The 20878-nt window shown below is 38.7% G+C and overlaps 2 protein-coding genes across 4 annotated transcripts in view; one reads left to right on the top strand and one right to left on the bottom strand.

The window, feature by feature from the left end:
* Nucleotides 1-20878, bottom strand: part of BBS9 (Bardet-Biedl syndrome 9) — a 350821-nt gene that overhangs the window by 178817 nt on the left and 151126 nt on the right. For 2 of the 3 annotated variants that reach the window (XM_053661721.1, XM_053661724.1), the window contains exons 13-17: nucleotides 16548-16650; nucleotides 14927-15031; nucleotides 11935-11949; nucleotides 2833-2973; nucleotides 1196-1291 (exon numbers count right to left, since the gene is read on the bottom strand). In XM_053661721.1, coding sequence (XP_053517696.1) covers nucleotides 1196-1291; nucleotides 2833-2973; nucleotides 11935-11949; nucleotides 14927-15031; nucleotides 16548-16650 — 460 coding nt within the window. The remainder of the gene's footprint in view (nucleotides 1-1195; nucleotides 1292-2832; nucleotides 2974-11934; nucleotides 11950-14926; nucleotides 15032-16547; nucleotides 16651-20878) is intronic. The other variant, XM_053661722.1, reaches the window with a different exon arrangement.
* On the top strand, nucleotides 3676-5382 carry LOC128626840 (heterogeneous nuclear ribonucleoprotein A1-like). Its single transcript, XM_053661727.1, is given in 2 exon segments — nucleotides 3676-3979; nucleotides 3981-5382. Coding segments are annotated over 2 exon segments (936 nt in total). The 5' UTR covers nucleotides 3676-3719; the 3' UTR covers nucleotides 4657-5382.

A 20878-nucleotide genomic window follows, 5' to 3' on the forward strand; every position in this document is an offset into this window, starting at 1 on the left:
TGAAGAGTAGACCTAATCGAAACACAATGGTGCCAATATGAAGAAGACGACGATCACGACCAATCACAAAATGCTCCAGACATACATAATCTTCTCGTTCGTCTCAGAATTGCCTTGGATTTCTGGGCCTTAATCTAGAACATCCAGGTGTACCCATGTATATTTCACCAGCCACCAATATGTACACAGAAGCTGTTACGATTTTAGCCACAGAAACACTGACACAGTTTCTAAACCAGGCGTGTATGTTCCTCCTGCCAACAACTCTATTTTTCAAAAAGGACATGTCCTTATTTTGGTATAAATCTTGACTATATAAGAAATGCCCACTAAAATTACAAATGTCTAAAGTAGAAAGTGACAGCCCACTGCACACACTGCGGGGATTTAAAAAGCTGAGGCCAGTGCTCAGCCAAATACGTGTGTGTGTCTGTGGACAGTGTGGGACAAAAGCAGGTCACGGTTGTGAGTACGTGAAATGCAGAGTTTACTCTTGTATCATTTTTTCTTAATTGTATTATTTTCCGCATAAACAATTGTAAACCTACTTCTGCTCCACCCTATATATACATATAGATTCATTCTGCATAACATTCCAGTGTTTCTAAAATTTGTTAAATACTTCCTCAATATTTTACTATATTTCCATGAACGTATAATTAACTTGGTGAGTTTAGTAGGTTTGGTATCCTACATACATCAAAAGATAGTCTTTCAATGAGTAGTTTCAACTGTTATTCTTATGTGAAGCAAGAAAATCAATAAAATGTATTTAAATCTGAAATTCAAACTTTATATAATTAGTACTTTTCATTCTGCTGAGATTAGTCTCAGCGAAAGTCATTCACTTTCACCTTCATTTTTGCCAATGTCCAAAGAAGCACATAAGGAAACACACACTCTTAAAAACTAATTCCAGTTTCTAGTGGGCCCTAAAGCTAGTTCACCATATACCTATCTCAAAAACATTTTTCAATTCTTTAAATTCCTCTCTCAGACGCTCCTCATTCCCATACAAAGATTCATATCGCTAATAAAACAGGATCCTATTTTTGTAGCTTCTATGCCCTCTATAATTAATGCCATGGCCCTTTTCAACATTTAGCTGAACATCACCCTTTGCAGAAATGCTTGAGGTTGATGTAGTGTACTTAATGGAAAATTTCGAAAGCCATAATACCATGGTGTTACTTACGAGAAGTTTTGGAAGCAAGAAGAGTAACTTGGGAACCTCCTAAGAAGCGAAAACCCATTACATTCACCTGATCATCTTCTGACTGATTGGCAAAGCCTATAAAATAAGAAAAAAAAAATCACCTTATATAACTACAAGGCAAAATACTTAACAACTGAAATAGGAAGCTTAGCTGATGAAATATTTTCATGTCACTAGTTATGTCTATATCCCATGTATGAGCCATATTAACTGCTTTCCATACTAGCTTCTAAGTGCTGAGACTTCTGCCCCACAAAGACCCTCTGAAGTCCTACGCTTACCTACGCTTTCCCTAGAATGCGGAAATGGGCCCTGTGATCGAAAGCATGAGTTTTCGTTCAGTCTCTATGGGTCTCATCCATGTGCAGTAAACATCAACCACTCAGAAGCTAGAGTCTTAAACACTTTTCAAAGGCACCAATAAATTTGGTGTACAACATATAATTTCCCACTAAGTTCCCAGGATAGTATAGGAGATCCATGGAATTAATACATTTATATGAGATGTTAGAAAGGTAATGACTCTTTCTGCCTTTTTTATAATCCAAGTCTGTCATAAGAAAATTGACTGAGAAGGAAGGAAAGGGGAAAACCAAAGGGTACAAAACTATTTGCTAAAAACATATATGTGTGTGTGTGTGTGTATCTCCAAATTCAATTCAAACTAAATAAATCAACTGTAATAAAAAGCATTCCACTTTGAAGGCTTTTTGGAGTTATACATAAATAAAGCTTTTTAAACACTTCAAATTAATGGAAAATAAATGTTAAGTACTTTAAGTACTTAATAAGAGAAAAGCTAACTCACTATAAATTGCTAAACCTCATGGGAAACACCCTTTGTGTTCTAAATCCCCCCCCCCCACCAACGCGAGGGCAAGGATGCGTCGCACAGTCAACAGAGACTATTTTTGATGAGGGATTTCATAGGGCTGATTTAATTCCCAGATTTGTTTCTTTAATTCCACCCCATCGCCAAGAAAGTAAATAGGACACATCAGACACCCTGGTTACTGAAGATGTTTTGACCAATCGGCACCTTTTTTCCAAGCTACTCAGAAAGAAAAAACTGACACCTGGAGAAAGTCACACCTTCACAAATTACCCCAAAGGTTCAAGGGGATATTGAAGCTTTATATACGAAGCCCCTTCCACACGATCAGAGCCCGAGAATGAACATTCGCCACCTCCAGCTGCTGCCCACAGCAGGGCCAGAGAGAGAGCGCCTTACTTAACCGACTACTTTTCGGGGCATAACACTATACTTTGAAAAGGTGCACAGCCAAAAACCTACAATGAAAATGAATAATAAATATTTACACAGTAAGCCAAAAAATTCCACAGTATAAGAAGAAATATTTGATGTTTTCATTTCTGAACACTGAAGCAAAATAATGATTATACTAATTTTAATCAAACTTAAAAGGTGCACCTTATTACCTTGTTGATATAAGCTATTTGCCTTTGAACAGGCAAAGAAAAAATCCTGGAGGCATTTTTATATTCTGACTTAACAATTATCTGATAATTACCCCATCATTACCTGCTGACGAAGGATTCCTTTCTAAATTCTTAACATTTCTGATATTATAGGCATGTTACTTCAAAAGTCCTACCTGGAAAGAGACTGAGAAGGCTGACTGGAGATTTGTTGGTATCAACAGTCAGTTTGTGGCTTGCGATTTTTGAAGGTTGACCTGGTAGGCAGACTAATTTCAGGGGAAGCCTAAATTTACATTGGCTAACTCGAGGAATGCCTGAAATAAAAAGAAAAAAAATGCAGAGTCATAGATTTGACAAATAATTTGATAAAAAGAAGTCTGACTAATAGCATACCTCAGTTTAAAAGTTTGCTGCCTGCCCATTTTGTCTAGCAATAACTGAAATAACAGCACATTATCGTAATTCACATTTTTACATTATTGTCAAAAAGTATAAAGCAATACTGGGGAAATCACTCTGTAAGTTATAGAAATGTCTAACCACTATGCCGTACACCTGAAACTAATATAATATTGAATGTCAACTGTAATTTAAGAATTAAAAATAAAGAGTATTGCAGAATTTAAGTGAAATGCGAAAATAAAATGTTAAAAATGAACACGGGCATGAGATCTGCTTTTAACGGTAATGCCATATTTTAAAAGTAATCAGCTAAACCTATATGAATACTTATAGCCAATTACTGAGCAATCTTTAAACTAAGACCTTCAAAGTTCTAGGTCTAACTTAAGACTATCAACTAAAATGAGCAATGAACCTGAAATTTACATCAGAAAGACTCTATATGACCATATCTAACAAAAGTTTTTTAATCTTTACCTTTTTTACTTATTAAAAATCCAAGTTACAATTAACCATTTGCAATAAATTACAAGTATGAATTTGCTCTACCTAAGTTCTACTGAAGTTCATGACTTTTCTATTAATATTAAGAATATGGCTTTCTGCTGGTGGATGCCACTGAGTCAGCATCGTTGAAGTTCTCTCTTCTGCAGCTGTCATGTCTAAGTCAGAGTCTCCCAAAGAGCCGGAACAGCTCCGGAAGCTCTTTATCGGAGATTTGAGCTTTGAAACAACAGATGAGAGTCTGAGGAGCCACTTTGAGCAATGGGGAACGCTCACAGACTGTGTGGTGATGAGAGAGCCAAGCACCAAGCGTTCGAGAGGCTTTGGGTTTGTCACCTATGCCACTGTGCAGGAGGTGGATGCAGCCAGGAATGCCAGGCCACACAAGGTGGATGGAAGAGTTGTGGAACCAAAGACCAGGTGCCCACTTAACTGTGAAAAAGACTTTTGTTGGTGGTATTAAAGAAGACACTGAAGAACATCACCTAAGAGATTATTTTGAACAGTATGGGAAAACTGAAGTTATTGAAATCATGACTGACCGAGGCAGTGGCAAAAAAGAGAGGCTTCACTTTGTAACTTTTGGTGACCATGACTCTGTTGACAAAATTGTCATTCAGAAATACCATACTGTAAATGGTCACAACTGTGAAGTAAGAAAAGCCCTATCTAAGCAAGAGATGGCTAGTGCTTCATCTAGCCAAAGAGGTCGAAGTGGTTCTGGAAACTTCGGAGGTGGTCGTGGAGGTGGTTTTGGTGGGAATGACAATTTTAGTCGTGGAGGAAACTTCAGCGGTCGAGGTGGCTTTGGTGGTAGCCGTGGTGGTGGTGGTGGATATGGTGACAGTGGGGATGGCTATAATGGATTTGGTAATGATGGAAGCAACTTTGGAGGTGGTGGAAGCTACAATGATTTTGGCAATTACAACAATCAGTCTTCAAATTTTGGACCCATGAAAGGTGGAAACTTTGGAGGCAGGAGCTCTGGCCCCTATGGTGGTGGAGGCCAATACTTTGCCAAACCACGAAACCAAGGTGGCTATGGTGGTTCCAGCAGCAGTAGTAGCAATGGCAGTGGCAGAAGGTTTTAATTATGCCAGGAAACAAAGCTTAGCAGGAGAGGAGAGCCAGAGAAGTGACAGGGAAGCTACAGGTTACAACAGATTTGTGAACTCAGCCAAGCACAGTGGTGGCAGGGCCTGGCTGCTACAAAGAAGACATGTTTTAGACAATACTCATGTGAATGGGCAAAAAACTGGAGGACTGTACTTGTGACTAATTGTGTAACAGGTTATTTTAGTTTCTGTTCTGTGGAAAGTGTAAAGCATTCCAACAAAGGGTTTTTAATGTAGTTTTTTTTTCCTTTTTGCACCCATGCTGTTGATTGCTAAATGTAATAGTCTGATCATGACGCTGAATAAATGTGTCTTTTTTTTTTTAAAGGTGCTGTGTAAATTAGTCTACTCTGAAGCCATCTTGGTAAATTACTCCAACAGTGTGAAGTTAGAATTCCTTCAGGGTGATGCCAGATTCCATTTGAAATTTATTTACAACCTGCTTGGGCACATAATACCATTGTCTTCAGAAACCTTGGTGTAGTTGAATTGATAAGCTACTGTGTTGTGACCTGGAGTTCACCATTAAAAGGGTCACCCAAGCAGAGTCATGGAGTTTATTTGGTTACTAATGGTTGTTGGCACATCCTATGCTGTATACTAAATTGAATTATGGTACCAGATAAAATTACAGATGGGAATGAAGTTTGTGTATCATCCATTATCATGTGCAATCAATAAACGATTTAATATCCTCTTGAAAAAAAAAAGAATATGACTTTCATATGAACTAAGTTTTTCTCAATCCACTTAATTTTACGCATATATATATATGTGTGTGTGTGTGTGTGTGTGTGTGTGTGTAAAGGGTGTGTGTGTGTATGTATATATGTGTGTATATATATATATACATATAGATTTATATTGAATATTTTTTCTTTTGTTGTTCAAGTATAGTTGTCTCCATGTTCTCCCCACCACTGTCCCCCACCTCCCACCCTCAATCCTACCCCCATTGGCTTTGTCCATGGTCTTTTATACATGTTCCTTGATGACCCTTTCCCTTCTTGCCCCCATTATCCTCCTCCTCCCTATCCTCTCGTTACTGTCAGTTTGTTCTTCATTTCAATGCCTCTGGCTATATTTTGCTTGCTTGTTTTTGTTTATTGATTAGGTTGTACTTATAAGTGAGATCACATGGTATTTCTTTTTCACCACCTGGATTATTTCACTTAGTATAATACTCTCCCCAGTTCCATCCATGCTGTTGCAAGGGTGGGAGCTCCTTCTTTCTTTCTGCTACATAGTATTCCTTCATGTAAATGTATCACAATTTTTTAAATAATATATTTTATTGATTATGCCATTACAGTTGTCCTATTTCCCCACCTTCGTTCCCCTCCACCCTGCACAGCCCCTCCCACCCCTTCCCCCACTTTAATTCATGTTCATGTGTCATAAGTTCTTTAGCTTCTACATTTCCCACATTACTCTTGCCCTCCCCCAAGTTCTGCCCACCATCTATGCTACTTATTCTCTGTACCTTCTCCCCCTCTCTCCTCCTCCCCCTCCTTTGTTGCTAACCCTCCATGTGATCTCCATTTCTGTGGTTCTGTTCCTGTTCTAGTTGTTCGCTTAGTCTGTTTTTGTTTTTGTTTTAGGTGTGGTTGTTAGTGAGTTTGCTGTCCTTTCACTGTTCATATTTTTATCTTCATTTTCTTAGATAAGTCCCTTTAACATTTCATATAATAAGAGCTTGGTGATGATGAACTACTTGAGCTTGACCTTATCTGAGAAGCACTTTATCTGCCCTTCCATTCTAAATGAAATCTTTGCTGGATAGAGCAATCTTGGATGTGTGTCCTCGCCTTTCATTACTTGGAATACTTCTTTCCAGCCCCATCTTGCCTGTAAGATCTCTTTTGAGGAATCAGCTGACAGTCTGATGGGAACTCCTTTGTGGGTGACTGTCCCCTTATCTCTTGCTGCTTCTAGGATTCTCTCCTTCATTTTAAACTTGGCTAATATAATTATGATGTGCCTTGGTGTGTTCTTCCTTGGGTCCAACTTCTTTGGGACTCTTGAGCTTCCTGGACTTCCTGGAAGTCTATTTCCTTTGCCAGCTTGAGGAAGTTCTCCGTATTTGTTCAAATAAGTTTTCCAGTTGTTGCTCTTCCTCTTCCCCTTCTGGCACCCCTATAATTCAGATGTTGGAACGTTTAAAGATGTCCTGGAGGTTCCTAAGCCTCTCCCCGTTTTTTGAATTCTTCTTTCTTCATCCTTTTCTGTTTGGTCATTTTTTTTCTTCCTTCTGGTCCACTCCTTTGATTTGAGTCTCAGTTTCCTTCCCATTACTATTGGTTTCCTGTGCATTTTCCTTCATTTCACTTAGCGTAGCCTTCATTTTTTCATATAATTTGTGACCAAAATCAACCAGTTCTGTGAGCATCCTGATCACCAGTGCTTTGAACTGTGCATCTGATAGATTGGCTATCTCTTGGTCGCTTAAAAGAAATGGCTCTGGGGCTTTGATTTGTTCTTCTGTTTGAGCCAAAATGTTTTGGTCTGTTCATGCCTGTTACGTATGAGGGGCAAAAGCTTAGGTGTTCACTGGGGTGGGTCAACCCAGTCGCTGGGTTGTGACTGGGGGCGGGGTCAGAGGGGGAGCAATGGTGTTTGTTCCACTCTTTTTCAGATTTCGGTCCCCTCTGCTGCTTCCCACAAGCAAACTGGGCCCTTCTGGTGCTGTTCCCAGGTGGGTGGGATTGTGTACATTCTAGGACCCTGTGGGTCTCTCCAACAAACTCTCCTGTGAGGCTGAGAGCCTCTCCCAGCACCTCAACCCCCCCCCCCCAAAGTTCTTCCAGTCAGTGCTTTTAGGCTTTATTTCCCATCACTGGGGCCCTGGGTTACATAGTCTGTCTTGCTGCCCAATTTTGCCTGGTTTATCTGTGCTCAAATGTGTAACCACAGTCAGCCAACCACCTTGCAATGACTCACTGAGTCTGCTTGTTTCCTTCCTGCACGAAGGTCTGCTAACCCCGCACTGCCTGCACACCGGGTCAATCTGGCAGCCACTGCCTTTTCCTGACCAGACCCCTCCCCCTCTCTCCCGGCTGCCAACTCCGCCCCTCTTATAAGTCTGGATGAGTGGTTGTCGGACTTCCGTACAGTTCAATTTTCTGTCTGTTCTGGTTGTGGTTTTGTTTCTAAATCTTTGTTGTCCTTAATTTTGGTTGTGCAAGGAGGCACAATTTTTCCACCTACACCTCCATCTTGGCCGGAAGTCTCTGTACCACAATTATCTGATCCACTCATTTACTGATGGGTACTTAGGTTGCTTCCAGAACTTGGCTATTGTAAATTATGCTGCTATGAACAATGGGGTGCATAGGTTCTTTTGGATTCATGTTTCAGGGCTCTTATGGTATAATCCCAGCAGTGGAACTGCCAGGTCAAAAGGTGGTTCAGTTTTTAGTTTTTGAGGAAGTTCCATACTGTTTTCCACAGTGGCTGTACCAGTCTGCATTCCCACCAACAGTGTACTACAGTTCCCTTTTCTCTACAATCTCGCCAGCATTTGTTTGTTGATTTGTTTATGGTGGCCATTCTGATATGTGTGAAGTAGTTTCTCATTGTGGTTTTAATCTGCATCTCTCTGCTGACGAGTGATGCTGAGCATCCTTTCATATGTCTCTTGGACCTCTGTATGTCCTGCTTGAAGAAGTGTCTGTTCAGGGCCTTTGCCCATTTTTTTCATTGGATTGTTTGTCTTCCTGGAGTGGAGCCATGTGAGTTCTTTATACATTTTGGAGACCAAATCCTTGTCCAAGGTTATCATTGGGAAATATATTTTCCCATATGGTTGGTTCCCTTTTCATTTAGCTGTTTTTCTTTAGCCATGCAGAAGCTTTTTATTTTAATGAAGTCCCAATTGTTTATTCTTTCCTTTATGTCCCTTGCTCTAGGGGACATAACAGTGAAAATATTGTTGTGTGGAATATCTGAAATTTTCCTGTCTATGTTCTCCTCTAGGACTTTAATGGGGTTGTGACTTATAGCTAAGTCTTTTGCCCATCTTCAGTTTATTTTTGTGTATGGTGTAAGTTGGTGGTCAAGTTTCTATTTTTTTTTTTTTTGCATGTAGCTGTCCAGATCTCCCAACACCATTTCATTTCCTTCATTTTTAATAAACAGAATAACAGGAGAAACCCCTTCATCTTCTCGTAGTTTCACATATGCACAAAAATAAGCTATTTTCTATGTACGTTGAACCAAAAGTCTGAGCTAATTGTTCAAACAAAATTTGGGTGTAAATGTTCTTCTAAAACTATGTGGCTGAAACTATGGCTCTATTTCACTTGGACCAGGTACTGATTGAATCTGTGGTAAGAAATAATAATACTAATTAATCATGATCAACACTTGTTTTATGTTAGTGAGTCTATATTTAAAGATTGCTAGCAAATCTCTAAGACCCCGGAGCTAAAGAAACTGATGGTATATACATGTTCTCAGAAGCTGAAACAAACAGATTACAAGCACTAACTAACCAAACAAGGGAAACATATTATAACTCAATTCACAGCTCCACTGGGTCAATTAACAACAGTATCACACATTTGGGCAATGGTCTGAATTGCTCAGATTCATGGGACCCCTCCAGAACTTCTTTTTTTCTCCAAGAATTGTAAACCTGTTTCATGAGACATTTGGAAAACATTATTTTGAAAAATGATGACACTCATACTTAATAAAATGATTATGGCTATTTTTTAAATCATGGCAGCTTGAAAAGTTTTACCACGAGGAGGGAAAATACGAAATCCCTTAGAAACCAGTTTAAAGAAACCGTACCTTTAGAAAGAAAAATCACAATGCAAGTATTTATATTACTTCCCAGCAAATTAAAACCCAAGCATTTCAAAATACAATCTCTAGCATTTAGTCCTGGGCTTTATCAGAGAGGCACATGTCTATTGAGATTTACGTTTTCTTGAGAATTTTGAAATGTAAATTTGGCTATCAGTTACTCTTCAGGCTATGATGGTGTCTGATACCTGAAGCCAGAGACACTTGGAGGTACATGTGAGGGTGTACATGTGTGTGCCTGTATAATGAAGGAATTACATGCATTTAAAGACTTTCCAACTAGCTTTCAACTGAGCTGAAAACAACTTCATTGGTCCTAACTTTGCTGACCATCAGCAATATTTTCTCTACATAGTTGGAAAGAAGGCTTATTCAACTCTGAATGTTACGCTGAAAGAAAAGAAATTTTCGGTCATTTATAATACCCACATATTGGCCTACTCATTCATCAGCCTGACTGGGCTGCAGTTTTTACCAAATACAATCACCTCTCCTTCAAACACTTTCCTCTCCAGCCTGCTAGTGGAAATGGATAGTCCCATCGACAATATTGCCATTAATCACAAAATTATTTAACACTTAGAGAGAAAATTCACATCAAAACCACTCCTGACACAATGATTTTTCCAGGAAGGGAATTCTAATCACACCTGGCACAGCCAAGAGCCCAACGTCACTGTCAAAAGGGAAGCCAAAATGTACTTTAAATGAGACGGGCAAAGAACACAGGTCTCAGAGTAGAATAACTATGTGTACATTGTACACTTCTCTATTATGCCTGTCGAACTCCTTCCAGGGCCTGCTAGAGTCATTTGGTACTTGAAAACATGGGACCTGAGGCAGGACCAATGTCTGGGAGCCAGAACTTCCTTGATCCCTTCCTGTTATGTCTGGCTCCGTACTGTGCTCCACCCGCACTGGTGTTTTACACTGCCCGTGTCATGTGACTGCAGTGCACGAATAACGGAGACCAACTCCTGTGGGACAGCAGAAAACCTCGTCTGCTTCTTCCTTTCCACATGTAAAAGCAAGAGCGCTTATCCACGATGCAGCCTGAACAGGTCAGGACAATAAAATGGACCGGGCTTTGAAATCTGAAGCCTGGTGTGCACAGTGAGAGCTGTATGGCAACGTACTATTTCCTTGCCTATTAGAAGAAGCTGAGTATTTCAACTCTACTCCCTAAAGCTTAATTGTAATTTTAAAATATATCATACGAGAGTATTAAAACCAGCTTCAGCTCTGCACTAAAATACTATAATTTCCATATATTGTGATTTTTTCCCTAGTGTTTGGGACTGAATTTACAGCAAGAGGGAATAAATTACTTTGAATAATAACCTTTACTTATTTTGTTAAACTTAAGACAATCATTTAAATACACAGTATTTTACAAAAGTTAGTGCAGATCTTATCTGTTACATGCAATCTTGCAAAGTAAAATATAAATATTCATTATTAGTAATGGGCTTTTTAATAACCCTAATTCTGATTTGACAAGTTTACCTTAGGTTATTAAGCTAATCATGTACTTCTATTAAAATATTTCTCACTAAGTACATTTTCACCTCCAAAATACTATGTAACAGGTTGCTGGCATCACCAAAACTGTGTGAGTAAATACTGCCATTAAGTATTTCATATAGTTATTACTAGTTAACACTGTTATGTAATATTTATCTTAAAATAGCTAATACTAAGGTAAACCACCAAATAAAGTCTATGTACAGGAGGAAAATAATCAAATTAGATTATTCCTTTATAGCTCTTGTCATTTACCCTAATATTTTATAATTCAAACATGAGTGGTTGAACTCTGCCCTCAAAGAGCTCAAAACTGACTAGAGGAACCTAAGGAACAAACTTAGTGACATTCATATTATGATAAGGATTATAGTACAGTGATAAACAAAGGTTTTGGGGCATACAGAATGGGTAACAATACTGACCCAGCAAGTTCAAGGGGTCAGACCTGGGATGCCATTGCCCCATAAATCCTGAACAGAACAAGGAGCAGGCCCACAGAATGAGTGCGCAGGCCATTCTGATCAGAGATGAAGGCGCCCCACTGGGGCACATGGAAAACAAACAGGTTAGCATTCAGTGGCAAACATCTTTTGTTCCTTTCTATTTCTTTATTTTAGTAAAACACCAATGACTCACAGAAATAACTTGTCAATGACACATGGGTTTTTTTTTTTAAAGAGTCAAGGAGCTTAACTCTTTTCCATGATTCTGAAACAACTAATCTGAATGACAAGACTCTAGGAAAGAAGACTGTAGTACACCCTTGGTAGCTAGATCGGGGAACTGAATCATCCTGAAGGGGTTTTCACAGTGAAAACAGTCCATAAAATGAGTTAATTCATGGCTTAATACCCATTCAATTCCCTGACCACACTTCAGTTCAGAAAGTCGTTTTGTTATCAATTATCTTCTTACCTTCAGGATTTCGATCTATCCACCAGAAGCAATGCAAAGAGGGTGAGGGGAGAAACAATGCAACAAATGGTCAGTGATAAAATTACAACAAATATTTAATGCATATCTGCAAAAAATATGAATAAAAATTTTAAAGATTCTCACTGATTTAAATGGCTCTCCAATAAAATTAGTTAAGTAAAACATGAATAAATGAAACCTAATAATATAGCTATACTTCCATTCCCAAAGTTCATGAGAGTGTATTATTCCAGCATAAATATTGCAGAAAGAGGTAAAGATATATGATCCAGCCAAAGAGCAAACCAAACTCAATAACTAAATGGCACTGAGAGCATAAAATGAACTGTTGGGGAAAAAAGTTGAGTGAAAGGCCAAGTACATAATAATATTAATATTTCCAATTAGTCATCTCATAATTCCAGTCAGTAGATACTACTATGGGAAAATGTCTCTTCTTCTCTTGGCAGTATTTACATTTATGGACTTCTTTTACTTTAATTTCTAACTAACTTTCAGCCAATTAATACTATGCTCTGTGGTTTAGCAGTAATTTGTAATTTTTTTAAATTCTGGCTATAGAAAAGCATAACAGCCAAAAGCAGTCTGTGCAATAATGAGCTCACAGACTTATGTTACAACTTTCTAATGTGCTTTTCAGCATTTTATCCATTTGGTATGTAACCCATTTCTCTATCTTAAATTTATTTTCAAACAGTATCATTACTTTTCCAAAACAACTCATTGTATTAAGACATCAAAAGTCTCTACAACTGCATATTCAAAGTGTAACTAGGTAAAAAAGTATAACAATGCCTATGATTATTATTGAGATGCTTGATTAATATCAATAATCTAGATATTTTAGTCAAATATATCTCACTTTTTAGTTCACAATTCAAAATAATATTGAAATGTCAATGTTCTTTTCAGAAATAGCTCACTAAAAGCCCATCGGTCCTTGATCCCTTAAAGTTTTCTATTTCCTTCTGAAGGCAGTTTTCTCAAAGCCATTTAAACATAAAGTATTTATATAACCCCAAATTTTGAAAATAACGTAAATGGTTAAAGTGGTCACTTCTGGCTAAAAATGAATTTTTCAACAATTTGAAGCAAAATAACTTACAAAGCAGAAGAAACAGATTTTCAAAACATGTACAAAAGTTATAAAATCATCTCAGAGCAAAGAACTGTCAATGCATAAGCCTGAAAATTCACACAGACAAAACAAAAACTACAATTATTAAAAACATTGGCAAAGGATTTAGACTTCCAGTCAAGATGGAGGCACAGTAAACACGGCTCGACTCCTCATACAACCTCAGCAAAAATTACGATCACCCAGAATCATCAGAAAATCGAGCTGCAGGAAGTCTGACAACCAAGGAATCAAAGATGCATCTTCATCCAGACGGGTAGGAGGACCACAGATGTGGAGACATGTATCGATGTGGAAAGCAATAAAATACACATTTTAAAAAACATTGCTCCCTGGCCTGTGTGGCACAATGGATTGAATGCTGGCCTGCGAACCAAAGGGTCACTGGTTCAATTCCCAGTCAGGGCACATGCCTGGGATCTGGGCCAGGTCCCCAGTGGGGGACAGGCAAGAGGCAACCACACACTGAGGTTTCTCTCTCTTTCTCCCTCCCTTTCCCTCTCTTTAAAAATAAATAAATAAAATCTTAAAAAAAAAACATTGCTAAAATAAGATGAGCAAAGTGGGCATTAATAGAGGGGAAAAAACTAAGAAAATTATATAGAAATGCTTTTTAAAAAGGAACATTACTGAAATATCTTATTATCAGTTACACAACATGAAAACATTTTTTAAAGCACTGACAAATTATTCTTATTCAACCAATCAACTTACTGTCAAACTGTTACCACAAAAAACTCATTACACATGAAAAAAATATTAAAAATTGACCCAATTAAGTTGAAACTGGTAATAATTGAATCTCAGCTGCACTAATGATAACCTTTCCCCCACCTTTTTCCAGCTTTATTGAGATATTATTGACATACATGTCAGTTTAAAGTACAGCATCTGATGATTTGACATGTGTTTATACTGCAAAAAGACCACCACAACCAGGGTAGCTAACGCCTCTGTCTGCTCACATAAGCACCACTTCAGGTGGCACTTATCGGGTGCTGGGGCACCCAATGGCACCACATTGGGCCCCCAGCACTCACTCACCCCAGACCTGAAGTGGGCGGGTGCCCTCTGACCAACACTTTCCCATTTCACACACCTCCTCGACCCTTGGCACCCATCATTTTATTAAGGATAACCTTCTTAATCTAAAGAGGCTTTTTTTGCCCTGGCTGGTGTAGCTCAGTGGATTGAGTGTGGGCTGCAAACCAAAGGGTTGCCAGTTTGATTCCCAGTCAGGGCACATGCCTGGGTTGCAGGCCAGGTCCCCAGAGGGGGCCACATAAGAAGCAACCACAGATGGATGTTTCTCTCCCTCTCTTTCTCCCTCCCCCTCTCTCTCAAAGTAAATAAATAAATAAATAATTTAAAGAGGCTTCTTAGAAAAAGTACAAATCACATTTTAGTAGATCTGTTCATAAATATTTTAACATGTAAGACACTAAAGAGTATTAGTCACTAATACTGAATACTTCCCTAATGTTGGAGTAACCCACAATGGTTTTTTCACTTATTCAGACCAGGCTTTTCTCTTTAGTTCAAACAGGTGAAGTCTGACTAGATATCATTCTTCTAGTGAGACTACAAATAACTGAAAAGATAGAGTCGAGCAACAGGTGTAGATATCAGCTAAATACTTATCACTAATTATGTGTAACATGAAATTAATTTGGACATATAATTTATTTAACACTAGAAAATAATGTTTTTTCATTTAACAATATTTTACAATGTGTTTTCCCATTTTAACACTTAAACATTTAACTCATAATCCAACAAGTGCAAAGGAGTGTTTGATTAACCTTGTAAATTCCTGAACAGCTGTATGTTTACCTGTTGGTCTGGAATAGGAAACAACAGCACTTCCTTCCAACTCAGGTGGCACAAAACTTCCTTTCAGATAAACAGAAAAGGCTACTGTTCTAGTCGTCTCTGGTGCTGTGAGCAACGTGAAAGTAACATAAGTTACATCATTTTGGACAGTGACTATTACCAACAGCTAAAATGGGGCATATGCTGCATGCCAGCTACTGTCATAGCACTTTACATGGAATCATTCACTTCATCCTCACAACAACCCTGTAAGGAAGGTGGTACTACTGGCCCCATTTCTTTCTCTCCTTTTTGCCCCCAGGAGAAATCTGGCTATAGAGAGAAAACGAGGCTTGCCCCAGGTCACACAGCAAACACACAGCTAGGAACCGACTCCAAGACAAGGTGCCTGACATCCCACCCCAGTGCTTCCCATTACTCAGAGGAAGAGGCAGTGTGAGCAGGGACAAGGCACGTAAAAGGGCGAGAGACCCTTGGAGTGAGGGGCAGTGCTTTATCAGGGTCAGCACCCAGACTGCAGGGGAAATCGCAGGTGGGGCTGAACACAGACGTAACTACAACTGCACAGACTCGGCAGTGTGCACAGCCTTCGCAGTCAAGGGTTTGACCTCCGACCTGCGTTAGAGAGCCAAAAGAGGTCTTTCACTGGAAAGATAAGTTTTTCAGAATGTTTTTCAGATATGTTTTAAAAAGATCCATTGGAAGTACTGTGAAAAATTAGAAAATAAAGTGAGAAACCAATGGTTGGATATCATCTCCAAGGTTGGATATCACTTCCAGCCATTCCTTCAATTGGCCAATGAGTGTTTATTGAGTGCCCACTACCAGCCAGGCACTTAGCTAAGGGTTGGTTATACAAAGGCAAAACAGAGAGATGTTCCTGATTCATGAGTAAAACACAGGATCCCCTGCTGAACAGCAGCAGTAAAGAAAAAGGCTTAAAACTATTTTAGAAATCACTTCAGCAGGACCAGTGACAACTCAGATGTAAGTGGTAAGGGATAAGAGATTCTAAGCAAAGAATACGAGTTGCCATTTACAACACGTCTACTATTTTAGGTATTACTGCAGATATATTACATAGATTCATTTTTAACTGAATCCTCAAAGCAGCCATTACTTGTCTTACAAGAAAGACACCCTTATCCCCTTTCTGCAGATTTAAAAAAACTGAGGCTCCGAGTCATTGCAAAGGGAGCGTGCCCAAGGTTACACACAGAGCGAGAGTCAGGGCCAGGATTCAAATTCAGGCCAGACTCCAAAGTCAATATTCTTTCTTCAAACATCACTGATTCAATAACGAGCTCACTAGAGAAACACCAATAAAGAGCGCCTTCCCAATTATAGTGTTTAAGTACAATTACAGGCCCATCTAGCTAAGGAAAGCACATGGAAATCTGTAATTACTTCAGACTCAACAACCATTCATTGAATATCCATGCTTGATGTTCAGAGGGAAAACTCTATGAGCAAAACAACGCAAGCATTAATTTCAGGAAGATACCACTCTCATGATTCAGACAAGAAATATAGCCATGAAATAAATACACTAATAAAAAGTTCTTTTAATTAAAAAAGCCCTCACACCTTGCTAGACTTTAGGCCAAAATAAAACACTTACCCATCAACTCAAAAGTGAACCGGTCACATGACAGGACTAGAGGTAGTGGCACATAGACGGATAACTTGGCTCCTTGTACGGCCACGCGGGTCTGCAGTGCAACCTAGGAGGCAGGCATTGATATCAAGTGAAAATTACATTCTACCCAAATTAATAAATATCTCACCTACCTAAGAAAATCACTAGCAAATAATTAGCAAACATCATCTGAGAAAAAATTAGTAGCCACAAAACATAACATGTAATGTAAGTAGCAGATTAAATGTCCCACCCAGTTAGAGACTGGGCAAAGGAGGTGAACAGATGTCCCTCTAAGGAAGATACAGGAAAGGCCAAAAAGCACATGAAAACATGCTTAATGTCTTTAATCACTATGAAGAACAAATTAAAACCACAATCAGATACCACTACACAGCCACTAAAATGTTATCATCAAAAGGATTGACAAAAACAGGTACCAAAAAGAATAAAGAAACTAAAACTCTTATATACTACTGATAGGAATGTAAAATAGTACAGCCATACAAAAAACTTTGACACTTTCTTTAAAAATTAAACAGCAATTTACCATACAATCTCACAACCCCATGCCAAAAGAAATGAAAACATATTTCCACACAAGAACTTATACACACAAGAAATGTTAAAACTAGCATTATTCATAATAGCTAAAATTAGAAAAAAACCCAAATGTCCACTGACTAACTGATGAATGGGTAAGTAAAATACAGTACATCCACACAATGAAATACTATTCGGTAACAAAAAGAAATGAAATGCAGACACCTGTTACAACCTATGCAAACCTTAAAAGCAGCAGCTAACTAAAAGAAGCCAGTCACAGAGAAATACATGTATGATTCCATTTATACGAAGGGTCCAGAACAGGCAAATCTATGCAAACAGAAAACAGACTTTCAGTTGCTGACAAATGCAGTTGGGGGTGTGAGTGGGAGGATGCATGAGAGGAAGGAAACAGGAGGCAACGGCTAATGGATGCGGGGCTGTTTTTAGGGGGATGAAAATGTTCTAAAGTGAAGTTGTGGTGCTGGTCCACGACTCTGCAAATATGCTAAAAAACACTGAATTACACACTCTAAACGAGTAACTGTTAAGGTATGTGAAGTATATCCCCGTGAAACTATTAAAGTGCTCTATCCTTATCCTTATATAACTTTGTACATTATATAAATGTCTAATACTAGGTTGTACACCTGAAACTAATGTAATATTGTATGTCGACATAATTGAGAAATTGTTTTAATTTACAAATTTTTTTATTTTAACTTTAAAATGTTCTATCAAAAGAAAAATCTGCCATCAGTGACTGATAAAATAATTACATCATGAAATGTGATGTGTTCATTCTGCTTTTCATACACAGATGTGGCATGATGAATTATTTATCTTATCCAGTACAAGTATATTACCTCATACACAGGTCATTTATACTTTAAAGATCTCCTTACTAGGTGGACATTTACTAGCTTAGATACATAGCAAAGCACTCTATTTTCTTCCATGGCTTACCACAAAAATATCTGACATAAATAGTCCTAGAAAAATATCAAAGAATGGCAATATTCACTGCCGCATATCTAAGCTGGCTGGATTTCCAAACCGCTGCTCTTGGTTGACGCTAACAAAACCTTCCCACTACCATAAGAATCAACAGCTGGGAACTGTGGGGTAGCGGTTTAGCTGGGAAGTGGGCCGACGATAGGTAGACAAGGCAGGACTTCCCTCACTGCCCCTCTGGGGAGCACCAGTGGAAACAAACCATCAAGCCCAACGATCTTGACTGGGCCAGTGGTAAAGGCCATCACTTTCAGGCTATCGAAGAAAAAGCTTAACAATCTAGCTTCCACTGGACATGCTCTCTCTCTGGATTTTTGTCTCCTAAAAGTTCCAGCTTCTTTGAAGTCTCCTTTGGATGAGTTCACACAGCTAGTGTGGTAAGCCACACTTACCAGTGGGATATTGATCATTTTTTTTACAGGTCTTCATGTGGTATCTGTGTATAATCAGAGTTGAGAGGCACTCTCTCCCCAGCACCTTTGCTACAAAACAGTACAGTCTAGTTACTAGACTCTTGTATATGCAACAGACACATGTCACTATTAATTGACATAATGCAAGGGCATACCCATTTTTAATAAAAGTATCTTTAATTTTTTTTATAACGGGGGGTGGGAAGGGAGTAAAAGGCAGAAAACTGTACTTGAAAAATAATTTTTTAAAAATTTTTTTATTAAATAAAAGGCATGCATAACCGATTCCTTGACCATATGAGATCTGTCCGGAAAAAGTCCAGCCATTGTTAATACAATGAGGACAGTTTCCACAGCACTGATGTCACCTGGCAGCCAAGGAGAGTGGACTGGAACAAGCACGTGTGAACAATGATGACTTCACTGTACTAGTCAGTGGCGGTGGTAGATGCCATTCAGTGAGCATGTGTACTGTGTGGCTGTCACATTCAAAATGACAGCTAGTACAGCAACAAATCTGCATCACATTTTGCATTAAGCTTGAACATTCCTCTGCAGAAACTATTTGGATGATTCAAAAGGCCATAGCTATGGGCAACTGGTGACTGGCAGCTTCATCACGACAATGCACCCACTCACCCATCAAGTCTCATGCAGAGTTTTTTGGCAAATTATCAAATCACCAGGTGACTCAGCTCCCCAAAAACCCAGATTTGATGCCCTGAGAATTCTGGCCTTTCCCAAAACTAAAAGCATTTTTGAAACAAAGAGATTTTGGACCATCAATAAGATTCATGAAAATACAACAGGGCATCTGATGGTAATTCCAACAAAAAATTTTGCAGAGTGTTTTGAACAGGGGAAGACACACTGGGAAAACTGAGTGAAGTCCCAAGGTGCCTACTTTGAAGGGGACTGAGGCATCATTGTCCCATATACAATGTTTCTTGGATCTTGTATCTTCTTCAATGAACGTCTCTATTTTTCGTTTTATGTGGCTGGATACTTTCTGGACAGACTATTTACACACACACACACACACATATGCATATAATAGAGAAAGAAACAATACACAGCAATATACAACTGGCCTATAAACATTATAAATGTGTAACTAGACTAAGTAAATGTATTAATTTTAAATAATGTGGGTATTCTGTAAAACTTAAAAATAAGTTAAACATAATTTTGATTTGCAAAGTAAAACTTTTTAAGACCACTATTGGGTACAAACAAATACAATAAACAGCAGATGAACAATTAATCCTCCATTTTTACTTTACCAGCCCTAAGACTCTGTGAGGAGAATGTGCATCCCCAAAAGCTTCCTAAATGATGTCTGACTGTTATAAGCATAATGCCTTTTTAATAAAACCCTGATGGTAACTATGAGAAAAAATAATGTATACACCACAGACAACATTCTTTCAAATACCTAGTCCACTGAATATACAGACACAATTTAAATATTTTTCTATTAATAATAATATGCTAGTCTATAGATACATTTTAAAATGAAATTATTCATAGTAATGATAACCATTAGCAGCTTTCTATATTCACAGAACCATGATAATAAGTTATTTATGTATATTATCTCAATACCTACAACATGGTGAAACACCTACTACTACTATATACCATTTTATAAAAAAGAAAACTGTGGCTTAGAGAGGCTAAATAATTTGCTCAGGGCTATTCTGTTTACAAGTAGTGGAACCACAGTTGAACTTCTGTCTGCCAAAACTCGGAACCCATGTTCTCAATCAACTGTGGTTAAGTCTCAAAACAACTCTGTAAATGAAAAAGTATCCCTATTGTACAGTTTAAAAACAGTTCAGGACCTCTGGTCAGATGGCAGCATAGGTGAGCACAGCTCGCCTCCTTGGACAACCACACTGAAATTACAACTAAATTACAGAACAACCATCACTCAGAACCAGCAGAAATTGAGTTCAATGGAAGTCTGACAACTGCAGAATTCAAGAAGCCACATCCATCCAGACGGGCAAGTAGGGAAAACATGCAGAATGGGTGGTGCCATACCCACTTGTGGTGGATGAAAATTTGGGAGGGATATCTTGGGAGCAAGGAATCCCAGTCCCACATCAGGCCCTCAAGTCCAGGGTGCCAGTGCAAGGAAGATAAGTCCCCATTACCTCTGGCTGCAAAAACCAGCAGGGATTAAGTTGGTGGACGAAACTTCTGGAGTCCCAAGGAGTTCTTCTTAAAGAATACACACACAGCCCTGGCTGGTGTAGCTCAGTGGATTGAGCGCGGGCCTGCGAACCAGACAATCGCGGTTCGATTCCCAGTCAGGGCACATGCCTGGGTTGCAGG

This window comes from Artibeus jamaicensis, unplaced genomic scaffold (genome assembly GCF_021234435.1).
Source record: "Artibeus jamaicensis isolate MK-2021 breed Jamaican fruit bat unplaced genomic scaffold, CSHL_Jam_final contig_1016, whole genome shotgun sequence".
NCBI lineage: Eukaryota > Metazoa > Chordata > Mammalia > Chiroptera > Phyllostomidae > Artibeus > Artibeus jamaicensis.